At 44.5% G+C, this 20,859-nt stretch overlaps 1 protein-coding gene across 1 annotated transcript in view; it reads right to left on the reverse strand.

Annotated features, from left to right (window-relative positions):
* Positions 1-15,115: 15,115 nt before the first annotated feature.
* Positions 15,116-20,859, reverse strand: part of DNAH12 (dynein axonemal heavy chain 12) — a 3,791,933-nt gene continuing 3,786,189 nt past the window's right edge. The window contains exon 74 of the mRNA XM_069643677.1: positions 15,116-16,371. Coding sequence (XP_069499778.1) covers positions 16,181-16,371 — 191 coding nt within the window. The 3' untranslated portion in view covers positions 15,116-16,180. The remainder of the gene's footprint in view (positions 16,372-20,859) is intronic.

Raw genomic sequence — 20,859 nt, forward strand, 5'->3', positions numbered from 1 at the left:
GCAACTTCTTTCGGGACCAGTAACACAGTGTACTTCCACTCTCATCTTAATCTGCCAAGATGGTCAAAGGGAAGGTATTAGATTCAATCTTATCCCAGCACCCCAATTCTATACTCTTGGAATACCGTGGCTAGGGACGCACAACCCAAGGATAGATTGGCGAGTGAGAACCTTACTCTTTCCCACGCAGTGCGTCTCTTGCTATGACAACAAAGGGACCCAAAGAATCCCATTGTTAGCTTCACAGGAAAAGATAGCAGGTTTAGGTTTGGTGGGGACCTTACCAGCAGAATACCAAGAGTTCCAGGACGTGTTTGCGAATGAGCAAGTTAACACGTTACCACCACATCGCGTTTATGACTGCCAGATTGATCTGCTACCAGGGGCACAAGTACCGTGCAGCCGCATTTATGCATTAACCGAAGAAGAAAACACTCATGTACGGACTTATTTAGATCAATACTTGGTCAACGGTTTCATTAGACCATCTAAGACACCAGCCGCCTCCCCACTCTTCTTCGTACCCAAGAAAGAGGGTGACCTAAGAACGTGTATCGATTACCGGGCCCTAAATAAAGTCACCATAAAGAACAAGTATCCATTACCTCTGATACCAGTACTCATAGACCAGGTGAGACAAGCAAAGATTTTCACAAAACTAGACTTACGTGGCGCATATCATCTGGTACGCATGAAGAAAGGGGATGAGTGGAAGACTGCTTTCCGTACCCGCTATGGTCTGTACGAATACCAGGTCATGCCTTTTGGGGTTTGCAATGCCCCGGCTGCGTTCCAGCATTTTATGAACGATGTGTTATGGGAACTCCTCGATGTCTGCGCAGTCATCTACATCGATGACATTCTGATTTACTCCACCACTCCCCAAGAACATGTAACCCATGTGCGAGCAGTGCCCCGCAAACTGCGTGGAAACCAACTGTATGCAAAACTTGAAAAATGTTCCTTCCACGTCATCGAGGTGGAGTTTCTGGGATATGTACTGACAACGCAGGGAATCAAGATGGACAATAGAAAAGTGAAGGCAACCCTCACTTGGTCCTCACCCACGTCTGTAGAGGGAGTACAGAGTTTCTTAGGTTTTGCGAATTTCTATCGACGCTTCATACCATTATTCTCACAGTTACTACACCCAATTACGTCCTTGCTGCGTAAACACCAAGAATTCGAATGCACACCAGTGGTGGAAGAAGCCTTTCAAGCCCTCAAGGAAAAATTCACCTCAGCCCCAATACTACAACACCCGCAGCCCGATTTACCGTACATTGTGGAAACGGACGCTTCAAGCATTGCCATGGGGGACGTGTTGTCCCAATAGAATCCCAAAACCAGATGCCTTCATCCCAATGCCTTTTGGGAGAGAACATTCTCCCCAGCAGAATTTAACTATGCGAGTTCTGAAAAAGACCTTCTAGCAATCAAGCATGCACTGTGCGAATCGCGACATTACTTACTTGGAGCAAAACACACCATCACGATAATAACAGATCATCGGAACTTGCAATACTTACGCTAAGCGAAAGCTCAGTCTTCAAGACAGCTGCGTTGGGCCCTATCCTTAATTGAATATGACTTTGTGATCACCTACCGCCCCAGAGTTAAGAATGGGAAAGCGGATGCGTTATCCCGCGTTGGCACAGGAGAGGAAGTCTATAATGGCCCTAACCCGGTGGAGATCATACCTAGCCACAAAATTCTCAGCTTCTGCATTGGTCCATCTCCGTTAAACACACTGCATGAAGCAATAAAAAATAATATGTCTGAAAGAGACGTACTGGATTGGGACAAGAAGGGAGAACAGTTCACCATTCCAGACAAACTAACGTCTCTACGTTCCAACTAAGGATCGGCAACAAGCAATTATGTCTGACTACCACGACTCACTGTTGGAATCCCATTCAGGTATAGCTAAAACCATGAAGAAAGTAAGCAAATCCTATTGGTGGCCAACTTGGCGAGAGGATATTGCTACCTACATAGGCATCTGTGAGGTGTGTGCACAATACAAGGCATCCAGACAAAAGCCATCCGGCGTCCTTCAGCCAATCACCATCCCACCAGTGCCCTGGCACACAGTATCTATGGACTTTGTCACTGATTTACCTCCCAGCTCAGGTTATAATACCATCGTAGTAGTGGACCTCTTCTCCAAAATGGCCAAAATGGCCCATTTCATAGCTCTGAAAGGTATTCCTTCAGCTCTGACTCTGGTGCAGGTTTTTCTAGACTGAATCGTCAAGTTACACACATTCCCCACCGTAATCGTCTCAGACAGAGGCAGACAATTTTTATCTCATTTTTGGAAGAAATGTTGTGCCCTGGCGAGAGTAGAAATCCGTGTTTCCTCTAGTCACCATCCTCAAACGGACGGTCAAGCCGAGCGCACAAACCAGACCATGGAACAGTATTTGCGCTGTCTATTACACCAAACAAGTCAAAGCTGGACAGAAATACTATGGATGGCAGATTATGCCTACAACAATTCAACACACTCATCAACCCAAGCAACACCTTTTTTTACTATATACGGTCGAAACCCCAGAACATCGGTCTACGACCCGCCAGAAAACATAGATATGCCCGCAGTAAAGAATCTGCATGCCAGCATTATTAAAGCAGCCAGGGAGGCCAGCAAGAACCTACAGCAAGCCAAAGAAACACAAAAAAGAAACGCTGATCGCCATCGACGAAAAGCCCCAGATTATCAAGTGGGAGACTTGGTCTGGCTGGCATCTATACACATTGCTTTAAAAGGTCCCAAAAAATGTCAGCCTAGATACATCGGCCCATATACGATAGAGAAAGTGATTAATCCAGCAGCCATGAGACTGGCGTTACTTCAACATATGCGTATACATCCCGTATTTCATGTGCCGCTATTAAAATCAGTAGACCCAGGACCCCGAACTTCAACACCTCCCGCACCCATACAAGTGGGTGAAGAAGCACCAGAACATGAGGTAAAGAATATATTAGATTCAAACTAGTACGAAAGACCCTGTACTACTTGATTGACTGGAAGGGGTACAGACCCCAGGAAAGATCATGGGAACACATGCATGCCCCCCGATTAGTGCGAAAATTCCATCAGGACAATCCTGTTAAGCCAAAACCCACACTCACACCATTGTAAGGGGTCTTGAAGGGGAAGACTGTCATGGGTAACAGGCATGTAGTCGGGGCAAGCTGGGTGGAGGCTTGGCAGGCCTGGCATAGGCACACAAAAAACCCATAGCAGATACCTTCTTTTAATTCTTTCCTGGTGTTTGTAGTAACTTCCTGGTTACCACTTCCTGTTGCCAAACAGGAAGTGCATGAAAGTCCATGAGCACTCTAGTGTTCGGGTCTGGCTGGGTACATAAGCCACACCCTAGATTCTTCTAGTGCTTCATGTTGCTTTCTGTAAACTGCATCAGCAACACACTTACTGTGCTCCTGCTTACCTGCTCTGGATCATCCTGTTTCAGCTTACCTTCTCCGGATAATCCTCTGTGCTTTCTCCACGCCGCAGCTTTCCCCGGACACGAGGTGAAACCTACACCGGCACCTGTAAGCACAAAGAAGAACTTTCATTAGTGCGCTCGCTCCAGTAACGCTGCGCATACTCACCGAATCTTCCCACCATGCTGGAATCCAGGTTCATAGCCCGAACGCCCAAATTCCTGCAAAAGAAAGAGACATTACTTACTGCGCTCGCTCGCTGTGCATACTAACCAAAGCCTCTGTGCATACTTACCAGACCTCCAAGGCTCTCCAGTAACACTAAACACAGGCTTGTGGCGCAAGCACTCCATAATCCACTCCTGCAAAGGAAAGGAGAGACATTACATGGTGAGCTTGAACCTATAACGCCAAGCACATCTACCGGCGGCACTGAGTTCTACACGCAGCGCTACTCACCCAAGATACCTTTGGCAAAATAAAGACAATTCGGACAAATTCGGACCCTCAAAATCCACCATGCAATGTTCGCCGTGTGGAAAGGACTTTCTTGCTAGTGAAGGAACTAACACATGGAACACTCTGCCTCGCTGTGAAGACATATAACAGCGTGTGGCATCAGAACTCGGCAAACAGACATTGGCATCATCCCTACGAGTGTAGGGCTGTGAACCTCCCATAGAATCGCTCCCCTGCGAATGCAGGATGGAGTTCATGCCCCACTGAAAACCAAGGTAAGCCCATAGGAGACATCACAGCACATAGTAGAGAGAAGGGAAGGGGCCCAGGGGAATCAGGTGAACCCAGGTCTGAGTGTGCATCACATCTTATATTTGACAGGTGTTCCTGCGGGTGAAACAGGGGAAGTGAGAACTTGGGGTCAAAGGAGGCTCATCCATCGCTCCTGCAGAGACACAGGTGAGTGTGACACCTTCCATATTTGTTGTGGTTTGCATCACCTCCACAACAGACACTGGGGTCTCAAGGGTGGCTGCCATCTCCTGTGAAATGCCTGGGATGGGTAAATGGTCTTGCCATTGACAACGGGCAATGTGCGAACCGTCACCCTCACATTCCGCTAAAGTATTCATAATATTTTATAAATTCTACCCAATTTTGGCATCATCATGAACTGTCACATCGCGCTCTGGACGTATAGCTGCCACTATTTGAGCCCTCCATCGCTCCTGCAGCTTCTAAGCCAATATCCTATCTGTACTATCCCCTTTTCTGTGATATTTTTGTTTAAGAAACATCAGTTTATTTTCAGTCCGATGGATCAATAGGGCCTTCAGTTGGGTTTTGTACCTTCTAAGTTTTTCTGACACTGCCAATGACATCTTGTTATTAGATTTCTCCCCTGGTCACAAGGCCTCAATTTCCCCCCTCAGGTCCTCCTCCTGTTTATCACATTCTCTCTTTTTCTGAGAACCTGTCCTTATGAGTTCACCTCTAATCGTGGATTTAAAGCCCTCTCACACTCCTCGGATGCCCACCCCACCATCGGAAGTATTATTTTATACTGGTCAGCAGTCCCTGAGCGATCTCTCGATCCTTCAATAGAAAGTTGTTACACATCCATCTTCCCTTCTGTATCTCCCTCACCCAGTCTCCAATATCGATTCTAACTAGATCATGGTCCAACCATGGTATCAGTGCTGTGATTGATTCTGTAACATACCTTTTCAAGCTGACAACTATATATGTGTGATCTATCCTCGAGTAGGAGTTGTGAACCCATGAGTATGATGCGAACGGCGGGTTGCCCTCCCACACCTGGACTAGGGAGTCCTCTACCCCAATACTTCATGGATGTATTTAAATCGTTGGGATTGCGTTACCCAAATCTGTGATGCAATCGAGTCATTCAATTTCTTTCTATCTTTCATTAGGCTGGGACCATGTGAGAGTCCTCCCCCTATTAGTAGGTGACCATCAACAAATAGTTGTAGCTTCCCCTTTACCGATTTCAAAAATGAAATTTGGCCCTCCTATGGACAGTAGACAGACCCCACTGTTAGTCTATTCCGTTTTACCGACCCTTTCAGAAAGAAGAAGAGTCCCTCTGGGTCGTAAAGGTCGCTTTTTACCACCAAACCCAGCTTGTTAGCTACCATAATTGCTACCCACTTTTTCTTTTCTTGAATGAGTCTGATGCTAGGTAAATTGAGTCTATAGTTGTTGCTTTCAACAATGGTTCTCGGCCTTTAAGCCAATGTGTCTCGTGTAGGAACAGCACGTCCAATTTAAATCAATTAACGCTCGTAACGTTAAAGATCTTTTATATGGGGAGTATAATCCCTACACATTCAGGGAGCCCACCTTAAGGGCAGAGCATAAGTCAGTCATTTGGTCCTCTCCAGAGTATCAGAATCTCATCCTTGTTATTCAAATACACACTAGAGCCCATCAATCTTTTCCCCATTTTCCCCCCATTGTCGAACAACCCTACCGTGCTTAATAACCGTTAAACCTTTTCTTAACCCAAAGGTTGTTTTTAACAACACCCCTTGTTAGCGTCCAGTCCTGTGATGTTGCCCAAGTTCATGTTTTTTTGGTATTTGTTGTTAAACATTTACTAGGACATACTTTTATTTTCAAAGTTGGAAATGGACTGATACACTTTTTATTTGATGAACGTTTTAAATGTAATCAAACTTTATTAGGCTATATTCATCATCACTCAGGAATATATTGCTGACATGGTTTTTAAAACCAACTATATAACCCTCTGCTCCATTATCAATGCTTCTTATTGTTTTTACGCTATCTTTTGTTGTGATTGTGTTAAAGATAGGTTCACCATTAACTGATGTAAAATGTAACATTGCCAAATAAAATTATATGTTCAGGACCAAAAGGGCATTATCATTGCATGTTAAAATTCCTTGCATTCTAAGACAGATGAATGAAAACAGTTAAGTTGGAAAACATGCTTCATTAATTATTAATAGATTCATGCCTTTTGAAATGTTACCTACCTCTTGTGCAGATTTAGCATGAGTCTTTTGATATTCCGATCTTTTGCCACGTTCTACCGGTAACATAGTTTATGTAGTATTATGCCATCAATATTATAAGCTGCAAGACCAGCTGGTGGTGTTACAACACAGGAAAATGGATTAGCAAATGTGTCTTGCACAAAAATAGATATAATTTTAATTTAAAAAATCATGTTCCTGTACCTGCTTGTCCAGTAAACATAACAGGGACAGTTTAACATTTGCACACTCACAAAACTTTAGTTCATGTAAGAATTTGTCATCCATAATATTAGCAAGTTATCTAAATACTACTTTTTGTTCATTATTTATTTTGCTAACTAGTTCTTCTGAATTATGTTTTTATCAACATGTCACATTGCAGCAAATACATAATGTAGTGCTAATTCCACTTTATTTCTTTGTGCAACGGTTGTTGAAGTGTGTCAACTACATTGGAATTTAAATGTGTTGTTGGTTCTTGTGTACCCTTTTCTCCTTCGGTTTCAAGAAACATTTCTTGTACAATCCTTCATCCAGGTTTTTAAAAATAAATTAAAATTAGTGAAAGAAGGACATTTTATGTTATATTTATTATGAGTAAAAAAGGCAGCTTCTAAATTATCCTTTTAATTCAGAATCATCAAACCATGCTAAAAAGAGCTGAAGCACAAAAACAAATGGTACAGTTATTTTTTTCAGATTAACCATATGCAAATTCTTCATCATTAATAAACTAGGTTTTTGATTTCTCACTAAGCAACCATCTGAGAATTTACTTTTAAAACATCCCATTTCAAGGTTTTCTTCAACATTCTCTCGATAATTGTAATGTTGTAGAATGTCATATACATATTGTAAATGGTCAGCTCTTTATTGATATCAGTTATCCAGCATTTTGTTTTTACAATTTCCTCACTGTTTGAAGTATTTATTGATAACATTTCTATTTGATGTTAAGGTTTTAATAATTTACATCTGTTTTATGTGTATCGTGGAGTAATCTACCTGAAGGCGAAACTTTTCCCATAGCTTCAGATGACCCACTTCCATGATGTCAAAGAGTTTCACCTCCAAAACTAACTAAACAGACAGTGACCTGTCACTTGTTCATTCTTCCAAAAATCTTATAATTGACATTTTTCTGCCTTAGTAATGCAAGAAGCTACATATCGACGTACAGCCATTGGAATGTCTGCTACAAACTGAATAGCAGTGTTACTACCTATCTAATATTGGAGCACACTAGTTATTAAGTTTACTGCAATTAGAATCTTGCTTGAATTCATAAGATTTTGAGTTTACCTTCATACACAGGTGTCTGGCTGGAAGATGTTCATGGATAGTTGTTTCTATATGTTGCTTTCTAGAAGCAAAAAGGACATCTTGTGTAAAACCGTTAATTTCTGTTGAATGTTTGTTTACAATAAGATGTGCATTTGTATCTTTAAAAACAGATTACGTTGTTGCTTACATCAGTAATTTCGTAGCTTGTTTGGAATTGTGCAAGTTACATATTTTACTAGGACGTGAATTACAGTTTTAGAACTGTCTTCACCAAATCATGGCTCACTTTAAAACCATATGGATATAGGGAGACCTACCTTTATCCCAATAGACTTGACCTCCCACTTGCGCTCTCAACTTCTTCAAGGCAATCTTTTTGCCAGGCTTCCTCTTCTCTTTTACTGGTGTCTATTAAGTATTCCCTCTATTGTGGCACCCTTCCTAGGTCTTTACTCCTTCCCACCCCTTCTCTCTCACACTCTCTTTCCAACTCTTCAATGGCGCACATTTGTGTTACGAGATCTACACCTTTTCTGGGCCTCCTATCTAAAGCTCTCTCCTTCTGCAACTACTTCTAACTTCTATACTCACAGTCTCAACCCTATGGACTCACTTCCTCACCTCTTTGGGTATTACTACCACGTTTCTCACCATCATGGCACCTATGGTCACCACTGTGAGTATCTCACCTTTAAACCTTTGGTCACTACTATATACTGTCTTCTTCTTCACCCCTTTCGGCACTGTGGTAAATATCCTATCCTTCTAAACCCCTCTGGGCATAGTTATCTTTTCCTCTTTCGAAGCCCGGGGTGTTTGCCCACCCACTTAGACGCCAGACTGAACATCTGATGCCCGTGTATCCCTTCTGACATGAGGTAGGATGCTTTCATTGTAGAAGAAGGGATTTAAATTAAATGCGGTTTCTGCAAACCTGGTAACAAAAAAAAGAAAAGCAGAACGTTTTTATTTCTTCAACTTTATTGCCCTCCTCATATTTCATCCTGCATCGCATCCCGCTCGCCTTGGTCATTTTCTACTGAGCACATTACCTGAGGTGAGAGCCATTTTTCTGGGCCTTGTCTACCTCCCTCGTGGCAAATGCAAGATGGCTGCTGCCTTTTTCTAACATCTAGAAGCTTCCTTGTGCCCTGCATCTGCCTCCTGCCTGCCTACTTTATCTGGCCTATGGTGGACCAGCAGGCTTTAGCCAGCCCACCTTCTAAGGCCCGGTCTGTTCCCCTGTCTGTTGCCTGGCCGGGTCTGTGGGTCCTCTCTTACCCTGCATATGGAGGCTGGGGAGAACCCCATACGTTTTGGACAACGGAACATCAAACCTTTTCTCCTTTTGCTAAAATTTGAACCTAGCTGCGCTCTGTAGCTGTAGTGTATTTCACCTTTTACAGAAATTTAAACCTAGCTGTTGCCCTGAGGTTGTACTGTGTTTTGGACTTTGCGTCCAGTGACTGCATTGTGCTATTCTGTCTGCTGTTCCTGTCTTGTGCCACCCTTTCTGCTTCCCCCCGCTCTTCTCTCACTCCCTTCCCTCCCCACTCCCCTTTCTCTCCTCTTCCCCTTTCTCTCGCCTCTTCCCCTATCCCACATCACCTATGGCGCTCTCGGTTTCTCCTATCTTATCTAACTTTTTCTCCATTGACTATCCTACCCATCTCACTAAGCTTGGTAGGAAGAAGTTAAAAAAGGATATCTTGGTCTTAAACCCTGGCCTCCCTATCGCTGATACCAACACCAGTGCTTCCTCCAGACAGACCCTCACCGACATCCTCTTGGTTGTTCCTTTGCCAGACCTTTGGATTCCCCATTTGGTCTCTGTGCTCTCTCCTTTCTTTTCTTCACCCATTAATGGTGGCGCATGGTGAGAGGCCCTCCTGGACCCCTTCCACTCCTCTAAGGTAATCATTAATGTCTACCTGAATCGCACCGTCTGGGTCCAACCCCTCGGGCAAACCTTCCCCTCTTTGACAGGCGCTTCCCGCGTCTCATCAATTTCCTTCTGCTGCTGTGCCCTCTCTCTGCTCTCTGGCTTCCTTGCCTCCCACCTCTGCCTCCCACTTGGCTACCTTGCACTCTCCTCCTTCCTCTTCTGCCCTCCCCCCCTCGGGCTCCTTCTACACCTCCTCAGGCGTACCTCATTTGTCCCCCTCCCTGGAAGTCTTTCAAGGTTGGCAACATTCTCCTAACTTTCCCCTTACATTCTCCTTAATACAGACACCCATAGCAACGTAGGAATCTCCATTACAGATTATAGAACTGTCACCGTAATCATCAACTAAAGTGGAGACTAGATTTAACTGGCCCTGACAAAGGATGTGTAAATCCGAAATTCATAGGCCATTACCACTTAGTTTGATGCATCTGCTAAACAGTTAATTTCAACTGTGAAGCATTAACTCAAATAATAAATTGATATATTATATGAAACACAATTTCTCAAGTTTTAAGAGATTATTGAACTTTTGAAAAAACTTTCAAGTCAATATACACCACACTGTGGTGGTTTTGGGTGGCTACACCGCTGGCTTCACGGTCAAGGTCCTTTTTCCATTTCAACATTCTCCTTATTGCCACTCTCAACTCTCGCTCGGATGTCAAACACTCCTCTGACATCTGCCGGCTCCTGGAAGAACTCGACCTCGATCACACCAAGACATCGTTCATGGCCAGCTCTGTCATAGGTTTTGACACTCTCCTCCCTGATGGCTACAAGATCCTCTTCGCTCTCAGATCCAACCGTCCTGGTGGGGTTGTGGCCTTGATCTTCCTGGAGTGGATTCCTGCCTCTGTGAATCCTATGGAGGCCTACTGCTCCTTCGAATGCCTTGTCTGCAGGCTGTCTCTTTCTCTCTCCAGGCCATTCTCTCATCATTGCTACTATCTATCGGCTACCTGGTCAGACTACCTCTTTCCTCTCCGAGTGGGCTGAACTCTCCTCCTCCCTCCTGGCCTCGACCACTCAACTCCTCAACATCCTGGAGACCTCAACATCCACCTAGATGCTTCCTGTCCCTCCTCTGGACTCTTTCGTGACCTCTGTGACTCTCTCTCTCGTCCTAATCTTCCCTATGGCCTGACTCACTCTGCAGGGCACACTCTTGATGCACTCATCTCCTCTGACCTCCCCCTCTCTAACCCTCTCACCACTCCTCTCTCCTGGAGCAATCACTTTCTCCTTTCCTCCCATCTCTCCCTCCCTACCCTGCAGACCAAGTCAGCTCAAGCACTACCACCTACCTTCCCGGTCATCTAGCCCATGAAGCGTGTTGTCAGTTGAGGCTTTCGCTGCCACTTTCTCTCCCTCTCCTCCACCACTGGCTGACTCTCATCCTGACACTGCCCTTTCCAAACTCCACTCTGCTATCTCTGATACTCTCGATTTTCTTTCCCCCTGTCATAATGATCCGCTTGCAGCCCATAGCCAAGTGCAACTCTTGGTACGACTCTGACCTAGTCACCCTTAAACGCAAGTGTAGGGTGGCTGAGAGGAAATGGCGGGCATCTTGTGCATTCTCTGACAAACGGGCCAGCCGCCTGCTCCAAAGGCATTACCGGCTCTTTGTCCACACTAAGATGAAAGCCCACATCCAAGCCTGTATCTCTGTGGTATCTAACAACTCCGCCGAACTCTTTAAAGTCTACAAGGAGCTGGCCAATCCTGCTGCCGTCTCTACTTAATCCTGTCCACCTCCCACTTACTCTGCATGGCCCTGGCTTCTCATTTTATCTCTAAAACCCAGGACAACCTGCCCACTCTCTCTTCCTCTCCTCCTCTTCCCTCTTCTCTTTGCACTACCTCCGGGCCCTCTGCAGCCTCCTCTGCTCCCTCTTTCTTTCCTCTGTTCTCCCCTGATGAGATTTCTAGACAAGTGCGACCTATGAAAGTCTTGTCAAAACAGGTTCTTCCCTGTTCGTACAAAACCATCAAGGACCATATTCACACCCTCGCTCCTGCTCGGGCTGACTCTACAACCACTCCTTCACCACTGGAGCCTACCCCTCACCTCTGAGGCACTCTCTTGTGCACCCCCTTCTCAAGAAACCCACAGGCGACCCATTCTGCTCGGTTAACTATCACCCGATTTCTATCACCCCTTTTCTGGGCAAACTCCTGGAAAAGCTGGCCATCTCCCAGCTTTATCTTCACTCTGATTTTGTTGGTTGTCTCCATCACGATCAGTCTGGCTTCAGAGCAGCCAGAAGCACATAAACTGCTCTCCTGAACATCTGTGAAGACCTGCTCTCCAACCTTGTTTTTAATCTCCCCTCGGTCCTCATCCTACTCGATCTCTCTTCTGGCACTGACATGGTCAACCATGCCATCCTGCTTAACCGCCTCCATGATAACCATGGTATCACTGATAAGGCCCTGGCCTGGATGACCGCCTTCCTCTCCAACTGACCCTGCCAGGGACCGTCCTTTCCTCTATCTCACTCTCCACTTGTGTTTCACAGGGATCTAAAATCTCTCCCTGGCTTTTCAATCAATACCTGGCACCCCTTGCCCACCGCATTGCTGCTCTCTGGTTCAACTTTCAGTACTATGCGGACGACACTGAACACATTTTCAGGCTCCCCTCTGCCACCTCTTCTCACTCTCTCATCTCTGACTGTCTGCAATCTAGGAGTGGTGTGCCGCCAACGACCTCTGCTTCAACGCCAGTAAGACAGAGATCCTCCTCATCGGCACTCCTGCACCTTCCTTCCCTGTCACTCTCTGGCTGGCCTCCCGTGGCCCTCTCCCTGCTCCTACCCTTGAGGCTAAGAACCTTGGGACATCTTCGACTCCACGCTTTCCTTTTCTCCTCACATCGCTGACGTCTCTAAGAAGTGAAAATACCAACTGCACCTCCTCAGAGGTATTCTTCCTTTCCTGTCCTTCCCCCATAAGCTCACTGTCTCTAGAGCTCTGGTTCTTTCAAGGCTGGACTACTGCAACAGCCTCTTTCTAAATCTGCCTGCTGCGACTCTCCGCAACTCATCCAGAACAGGACTGCAAGGCTTGTCCTTGGCCTGAAGCCCAGGGATCGTATCTCTCCAACCCTGAAATCTCTTCATTGGCTCCCGGTGGCTGCAGGGATTAAGTTCAAGACCCTTTGCATTTTCTACGAAGGCCTTCCGGGGCCTGGGTCTGCAATACCTTCAACTCTCCCTTCGGAAATCCCTTCCTACTCGAGTTCTTTGCTCCTCCACCTCCAACTCCCTCAGGGTCAGTCGCTTCTCCAAGCAAAGAGTTGGTGGTAGATCTATTTCTTAGGCTGGGGCCTCCCTCTGGAACAGCCTCCCTGCCTCTCTGAACCTTGAGAACCATGTTCGGTTCCGGAAGCACCTCAATACCTTCCTCTTTGCTTCTGCCTCCTCTCTACTGGTTTCTTGTTTCTTCTCTGGGCACCTGGCTACCCTCGGATTTCTGGCCCAGATCACTGCCCACCCAGCTGCATAACCGCACTGCCTCCTGGCAACCTTTGCACTTGGGTCTGTATCTGCAACTCTACAGTCCCATACCTGCACTTATTAGATACCCGTTGTCTGCGCTTTATTCTTGCACTTGCCACCTGCTGGCCGCACTTCCTGTTGTTGTTTTGATCACATGTTCAGCACTTTCCACTCCTTCCCTGCCCGTTGTACTTCCCCCTTCCCTCTCCCCTGCACTTGCGCGTTATCAATGTCACCGGGCCTAGTAAGATTGTTTTTCTGTCCTCACTTCTACCCCTCCCTTGCCTCATCGCGCCTTGAAACACTTGTGTATGGGTGTGATATAAATATATCATATCACTATTCCATCAATCTTAAACCCTTTGGGGTGACTGCCCCCTCCTTTGGGCACTGTTCACTATCCCCATCTTACCTACTCTTACTTGTGTCGACCTCGTCGACCACCATCCTCCCACTCCTTACTAACAGGCACTGTACTCTTGCTTCCTCGGTTTGGTCTCCTGGGACACCTCTCCAGATTCCATGCTTCAGTGTGGCCCAGCCTCCTGGGCTCTTCTCCCACTCTCTCCTCCAGCCTTCTCCAACACAATGCCTGTCTCCACTATCCGATATTCAGCTCCTATTACAAACACCCACTTTCAAAGAATGGGGCTGTATGATCTTATAGAGATGTGCCCCAATTTACAGCCTCTATCTGGTGAAAGGGGCGTCAGTTGTGTAGGCTGGGATAGGAACTAGTTATTGGGTACAGCACTTATATGGAACTCAGGTTTGGCTGTTCCTTCCCCTTGGGTAGTCATATCTCTGCCTTCCACCCCCTGGCTCTACCTTTCAGCCTCTCTCTGTGGTGAGGGAACTGAGGGGTGTCTCCCCAGGCAGCTGGTTTAGGGATTAGCTGGTGGGTGCTACCCCTGAGGATGGCTTTTAGTGCTGATATGGGACTTGAAGCTGGATAGTTCCTCCTCTTATGGTCCTCTCTCTTATGGTCCTCTCTCTGGTTGTAACATTCTAATGCTGAACCCGTTGTAGACTCCCTTAGCCTGTCTGTTATTAACTGTAAGGGATTTGGAGACATTGTGCAATGGCTGGATGACTGTGGAGTTGTCCTCCCTAATTCATGTCCCTCTCTTTTCTTCTGTAGATTTAGATGTGACTCCTGAACAAGCACAAGAGCAGGTGAGAAGTCAGCTGCTGCCGGTTCAATTGGGTCACCGTTCCTCACTTCCCTTAATGGGACAGTGGTTTCAGTATCCCCAGCTTCAGTGGAAGTGAAAGCACTGTGCTTACGGGTTGGGGAGAGACTGATTTCCTTGATCCCATGTGGTCTCTGCTATCCAGATATAAAGGCTATTTCCCTTAAATAGCCCCGCTCCTATTTGGTCCCATGTAACAGTCCCCTGCCTAAAACAGGGATTAAATGGGGATGCCTCATACCATCCGTGGGCCCATCGCTCACTAGCGTGGGCGCAGGACTCGGGCCCCTTGGTAACCCCATTAGACAACTCCAAACGAGGCATGGAACTTTGTCAAAATGCATATACCCATATACACCTCCCCACACACAAATGTCCTTTCACTAGTCACTCAAATACAACTCGCTGTATAAGTCTATGATGTGGCTTTCCTGCTGCTATTTCTTCAACAAACTAGAGGTTTTAAGGTAAACATGCATTAGATGCTAATACACTAGAAACTAAATGTGGAACTATTCGTTGTGCTTTGTACACATATACTTTGGTATTTCAGTGTTTTCACTGTGTAAATCCTTTTCTTATCCTCACTGCATTCTTCAGATTTTATAATGGATTATGTTGTAAATCTTACTGTGGTTGAAACGTGCCTTACATAAGCCCACTGACTCTGAATAGGACTTTTAAGAACACCCAATAATAAGTACATTAATAAGGACCACACATTTGTCATCATGCTGCTGACTGTCCAGTAATGATATTTTATTAGTATAATATCAGGGCATAGTAGAACCATACATGCTACGGTAGAAATACTGTACAAGTTGAATTCAGGCATATATTGTCCATATATAAAAAAAGGAAACAAAAATAAAAGGGTTTCATACAACTGCCAGGAAGAAACACAAGTCTAAACATAAATAGCTGTACATACATCTTGAAAGAGGTCATTAAACAGGGGGTCCCTTTCCTCGCAGTTATAAATATATATACATGGAAATGGTGTTAAAATAAAGCTATTCCACTTGGGCATTGAACATCATTGACATACACTTACTATCAGTAAGACAAAAACTCAGCTCTTTCATTAAGCCCTGCATGAGGTTGTGCTGCCATAGGGTGCAATGTGAGGATACAACTGTGTAGGTAAGGAGGAGTAAAGCTGATGTGTGCGTGTTGAGCATAGTGCATTCCAGGCTTAGCTTCACCACATGGCAAAGTGGCAACCTTTCTAAGCGCTTTCAAGGGTTTAAGTCAAGTATAAATTCATTTCTAATAAAAAGTGTTTGAATACACAAATAGCACTCATATCTTGAAACGATGTTGCTATCACAAGACATCTAGCAGACACCTGAATGTAACAGGCTTCACCCGGATTTAGGAAAGTCAGATTTATTATGCGATAAAAAAACGATTCAATTAAAAACATCTTTCGAAAATCGCCATACAAACGGTAATGTGATAAAAGAACGTTTGTAGTTCCACAGGTCATAAAAAAAGTGTAGAGTTAGAAGATATATAATTGCTGATGCCAACAGAGTGCATCTTCTTCAGGAAGTGTGTGTGTATTGTTATTTGACGATGAAAGAAACTCAATGAGGTATACCTTTATGTATCGAGAGAAAATATTTTTACAGAAATTAAATATGGGATATGGGAATTACAAAACATGTAACATAGGTTCCATGTACATGGATCATGACTATTTGAACAACCAAAAATTAAATAAACAATTGATAATCCAGTGGTGTTCTCATGTGTTACAGTGGACGATAAGGATCTTCTGAGCAGGCCATGGTGGATGATCCTCAGTTAATCATCCAGCTGACAGAGCAGAGCAACACCTCGTTTGATCCAATGCTGCACAGGTTTATCTGTTGGTAACATCAATCCAATGACAAAGTTTGTAGAGTGACCTGTAGTGGACAGGGTTCCCTTGCGTTCACTGGTTTTGTACAGTGGACAGAAATAGGCACTTGATTTCTTGATGGCAGATCTTTTATCTGGAAAAAAAATCCAATGTTACACTTATGAGATGTTAGCTGTTAGAACAGTTAAGACAATATTGATGTTAAGCATGTTGTTGTCGGCCAATTCATCTTTAGTCATATAGCTGGCCACCAGTCTAAAGTTACCAAAATGAAGAAAGGACACCAAAACATCCATATGCAAAGATATCAATAATTAAATCCATCTCTGCCTATCCTCCTTCATGGTGAGCTTTTTAGTGTTGAATGTTTCTGGTTGAAAAATCTAAATGATGAAATGGCTACATCACACACATATGCAAGTTAATGCCTGAAAAAGGAAATTGGGGTCTTTTAGAATATTCATAAAACATGCTGTCATGAATGGAAATCTATGACTAATATAAGGAGCTGTTGGGATCAAGTAGTGGGGAGAAAGCAAAATGGTTTGCGGTTATTTGTGCATGTATTTATTTTAATTTTTATAGAGCGCCACACGCTCATAGGCCTCAGAGCGCATTGTTATAATTTTCTGCCTTTTTCTTCTTGAGACATACAATTTGGTGTGATTTATGCATTGCATTTGATATATTCTATTTATAATAAAACACATATCTTAAAAATCAAAAGTGGTTCCTTTGAGGTGCAGCATGTCATGTATTCAGTCCTGTTTGTGTATTTTCCCCTGGCAGATTTATGCTGCAGAACAAGGGGAGTTCCCTCATTCCCTGGGAAGCATATGAAACCATTACTTTCAATGTGACTGCCTGCCTTCGCTGTAGGGTGGTACATACATATTTGTGTGCCTACCAGGATATCGGAAGATAGTTTGGCATATTAGAGTGAATTAATATGAAGGGATCAGCCTAAAGCTGTAATTTGTAAGCTTTATCAACAGAGAATGCGGTTTCAAGTATTGAGACCAGACACCCATTTCTAAACACTAATCCAAAATGGTCTAATGTTTCTACACCTGCTAGCAACCTAATGTAATAATACAATAAATTAAATATAAGATGCTGATTAAGTTAAATATACATTAAGTGACTAGGCCATCAGAACGACTGGCTGTCATTGTGGTCCCAGGAACTGAACCCGCAAAGAATATATGTCAAGAGTTTTTATTCACATTTTGGTACACACTAAAAAAAGAATGTTTTAAGATGATAGCAAAACTCAATAAATATGGTATCAGGATGGTAGCGGTAATCATAACAAATGTTTATGATAAATAGCTCAAAGTGTCTGGCTCTGATGTGAGGGAGGGGCCAGTGGGGTTCACAATCAAGCATCCAAAAGCATAGGGAGTTCCTCTTTTGCTCTATGATATGGTGCTCAGTTTTGCAAAGATCCACAAATCTCATTCAGGTGGCCTGTGCAAATCCGAAATTTCCAGTCCTCCCAGCATCCCAAACAAAAAAGTGCCCGCAAAGTCTTCCATCCTCAAAGAGGTTGTCTCGCCACTTCCAGGATCAGTAGAATAGTCGGCAACTTGTTTCCCAAAACTGTCTTTGGGCAGCGGGTCTTCCTAGGCTACGGTCCCCATCCCTCCCAGGCACATTGATGTTTCTGAGGTCCTCCTGACTGCTGCCCCCTAGGACCTCTCTTTGGGATTGTCTTGCAAAAGTGTGGTAGAAGCTTTTTGCTAGGCTGGGCACACAGAAAGGGGTTCAGCAGAGAAACGCAGCTCTACTCTTTTCTTCTTCTCTTTTTTCTGTAGGGCCATTACCGGTTCTGACTAATTCTAGTCTCTAGTACCTGTGCCCTGACGTGGAAGGGCTGTCCTGTACCTCTTCCCACCGCTACAATCTCTGCAATACCAACATGGCCCTCCGTAACTCCTGTAATCTTGAAGCCTCAGTTGGTGGTCTCTCCTCCACTCACATGCTTGATTTGGTCCAGCTCTATTCCCTTCCCCATCAGGGGAAGAGCTAAGTCCCTTTCCTCACTCTACTGCTGTCATCCCTTTCCCTACTCCTGACAACAACCCTCTCTCCTCTGATGGTAGGTTTTCTTTGCAATGTAATTCTCTCTTCATCTTCTCCCCCATCTCCACAACAATGCTCTGTGCCAAAGCCTTGTCTCACTTCCTTCTCCTCAAGACAAATTAGCAATCCAGTCCAGCTCTCCTCTTTAAAATGGCATCTCCATTCATTCTCTCCAAGTCAACCTCTATCCCGTCCTTCTACCAGATGGTATCACTCTTCCTTTCCAAACTAATGTCTCCTTCTTCCCTCAACACAATATCCTTCCAAGTTACCTTCCAAGTAATCTCTCTTTCCTGCACAATATCTCTCTCCTGCTCTTTACAAGTGGTATGCCTTGCTTTTCTCACCAAGGTGATACTCTTCTTTCAATGCTCCAAAACAATCTCTCCTTCTGTCTCCAATAAGCCAGGACCTAAACACTACCACTATTCCCCTCTTCTAACACCAAAATCTCTTTTTCTGATACATCTCTCCCACCTCTCACTCCTTAGCACTCCTTAGCACCAACTGTGGGCCTACTTGGGCCCTGGAATAAGCTGAAAGGTGACTGGATCTTTGTATTTGCCTTAATGTCATCAAAGGATCCCCCAAACCCTAGCCAGATTTCCAACACCATCCATCCAACCTTGATTTAAGCTGATTTCATCCACTCATCAGTCTCACTCTTCTCCTGGTCAGGGTCTTCAGTCTTACCCCAGGTTTCAACCTTAATTTCCTCCTTTTCTTGTTATGTCAGGAGCTCCATTCAGTTGAGGGCTTTAACTTTCTTGCTGGTCTTGATTTTGTTTGTAGTGCAAGCTTTCACCACCTCCTGGCTCAGCGCTTTAGCCTTCACTCAATTGAGGGTTTGAGCTTCCTTTTGAGGAAGGGCTTCTACCCTCTGCCTAATTAAGGCTTTGGGCTCCAAAAAGGCCAAGGCTTCAGCTCCCTGTTGGGCCAAGGACTCCATCTTTTCTTGTGCAAGGGCGTCAGACTTTTCTAGGACCAGGGCTTCAGCCTTCTCGTAGGTCAGGTCTTTGGCCTTTTCTTGGCCAGGATTCACCTTTCTCTTGGGTATCTGTTTCTGACTTCTCTAGGGCCAGGGCTTCAAACTGTCCTTGGGGTAGGATTTCAGCCAGAGGTTGAGACTTTCCTTTAGGCAAGGCATTACACGACTCTCTCTCAGACATTATGTGGCTTAGAAATTGGCAATCAAATGTTTTGTGGACCAACACACCACAATCCCACGAAGATGGCATATGCTCAGACAGAGGAATCTGCTATAGCTTTCTGTTGGGATTGGGTTTTGAAAAATATTATTTCTTCTTGACTTCTTTTGGGTTTACCCATTCTAGATATTTTCTTGGTGACACAGAGTAACAGGGTTTTCCATTGGGTGGGTAACTTATTGCTCTTCATCCAAGGTTTCCACTTTCTTCAAGACCTTTGAATCCAGGGGAGTGTGGAGGAATTTGGACATTGATGTGTGCCATGGTCTCACTAGGCACAGCCAGAACATCTCCCCTAAAGTTCTGCCATTGGGTTCTCACTGGGTTTACCAGGGGTCTAATCCTTATGGAGCCTGCCATTTAGTAAGCTTTAGAGACCCTCTTCCAACAGCTCTACGTGACTTTTGCCCTTTCCCCAGCTCTGCGGGTTGGGTCTACATCAATTTCTTTGATGACTTGTTCTAGGAAGCTGTGCTGTCTTTTCCTCTCTCTTTTTCCTCCATCTCTTCAGGAGGTCACCCAGTCTGAATCATCTATGGCTCGATTCTTCTAGTGCTTCTCCTGTTTTAAAGTGAGATCATCAACCAGCCAGTATGGTCTCCCACCTGGGAACTTCAATATTCCTAGACGCGACCAAGGTGGTTAGGCTGGTAGTTCTCTTCTTTGCTAACCGGTAACAGCCTGGCAACCTAACTGTGCAAGAATGACTCACAATAGGAAAAGTTTCTTCGGCATCAGTGTTAAGGGAAAGACATGTTTTTCTTCACTCATGTGTGATTTTAAAAGGTACAACTTTGTATCTTTAAAGAGAATGCTTTATTTCTTACATCAGTGTATTGGGTTTGGCTGAAAGGAGCTTCAGCCTCCATTCATACTACATGGCCTTCTGTTCTTGGTTTCCTCTGGCCTTGCTATTGTTCGGGGCCCCCGAGTTACCCATGCCGGGTTTTGGAACCTGTTCAGTGATGGTCCCCTGCTCAAGTACAGATTACTTCAACACAATTATTTCTTAACTTCAATGAAGTATCCTTTTCTTTCTAACTGTGTGGTTAAAATGCTAAAGTTACGTGTATTTTCTTGAAATAGCAGACAAGCACAAGAACATGTTGTCCGTCTCATAGAATGCTAAAAAATAGATTGTTAAACAAACCAAGTATATCTGTGCCTTTATGTAGCCTGAAAGACATTTAGGCCCCAGAGAAGAAAATGAAAGTTTTTACATAAGTGTATCTCGAAATTGCATTGGTGTGTGATTAAATGATCAACATTCCTAGATTTTATACACAAATGTTCTTAAAGAGTCTTATCTGAGCCAGAAAATCTGAAGG

This window comes from Ambystoma mexicanum, chromosome 2p, assembly GCF_040938575.1.
Source record: "Ambystoma mexicanum isolate Mex_15411 chromosome 2p, UKY_AmexF1_1, whole genome shotgun sequence".
Taxonomy (NCBI): domain Eukaryota; kingdom Metazoa; phylum Chordata; class Amphibia; order Caudata; family Ambystomatidae; genus Ambystoma; species Ambystoma mexicanum.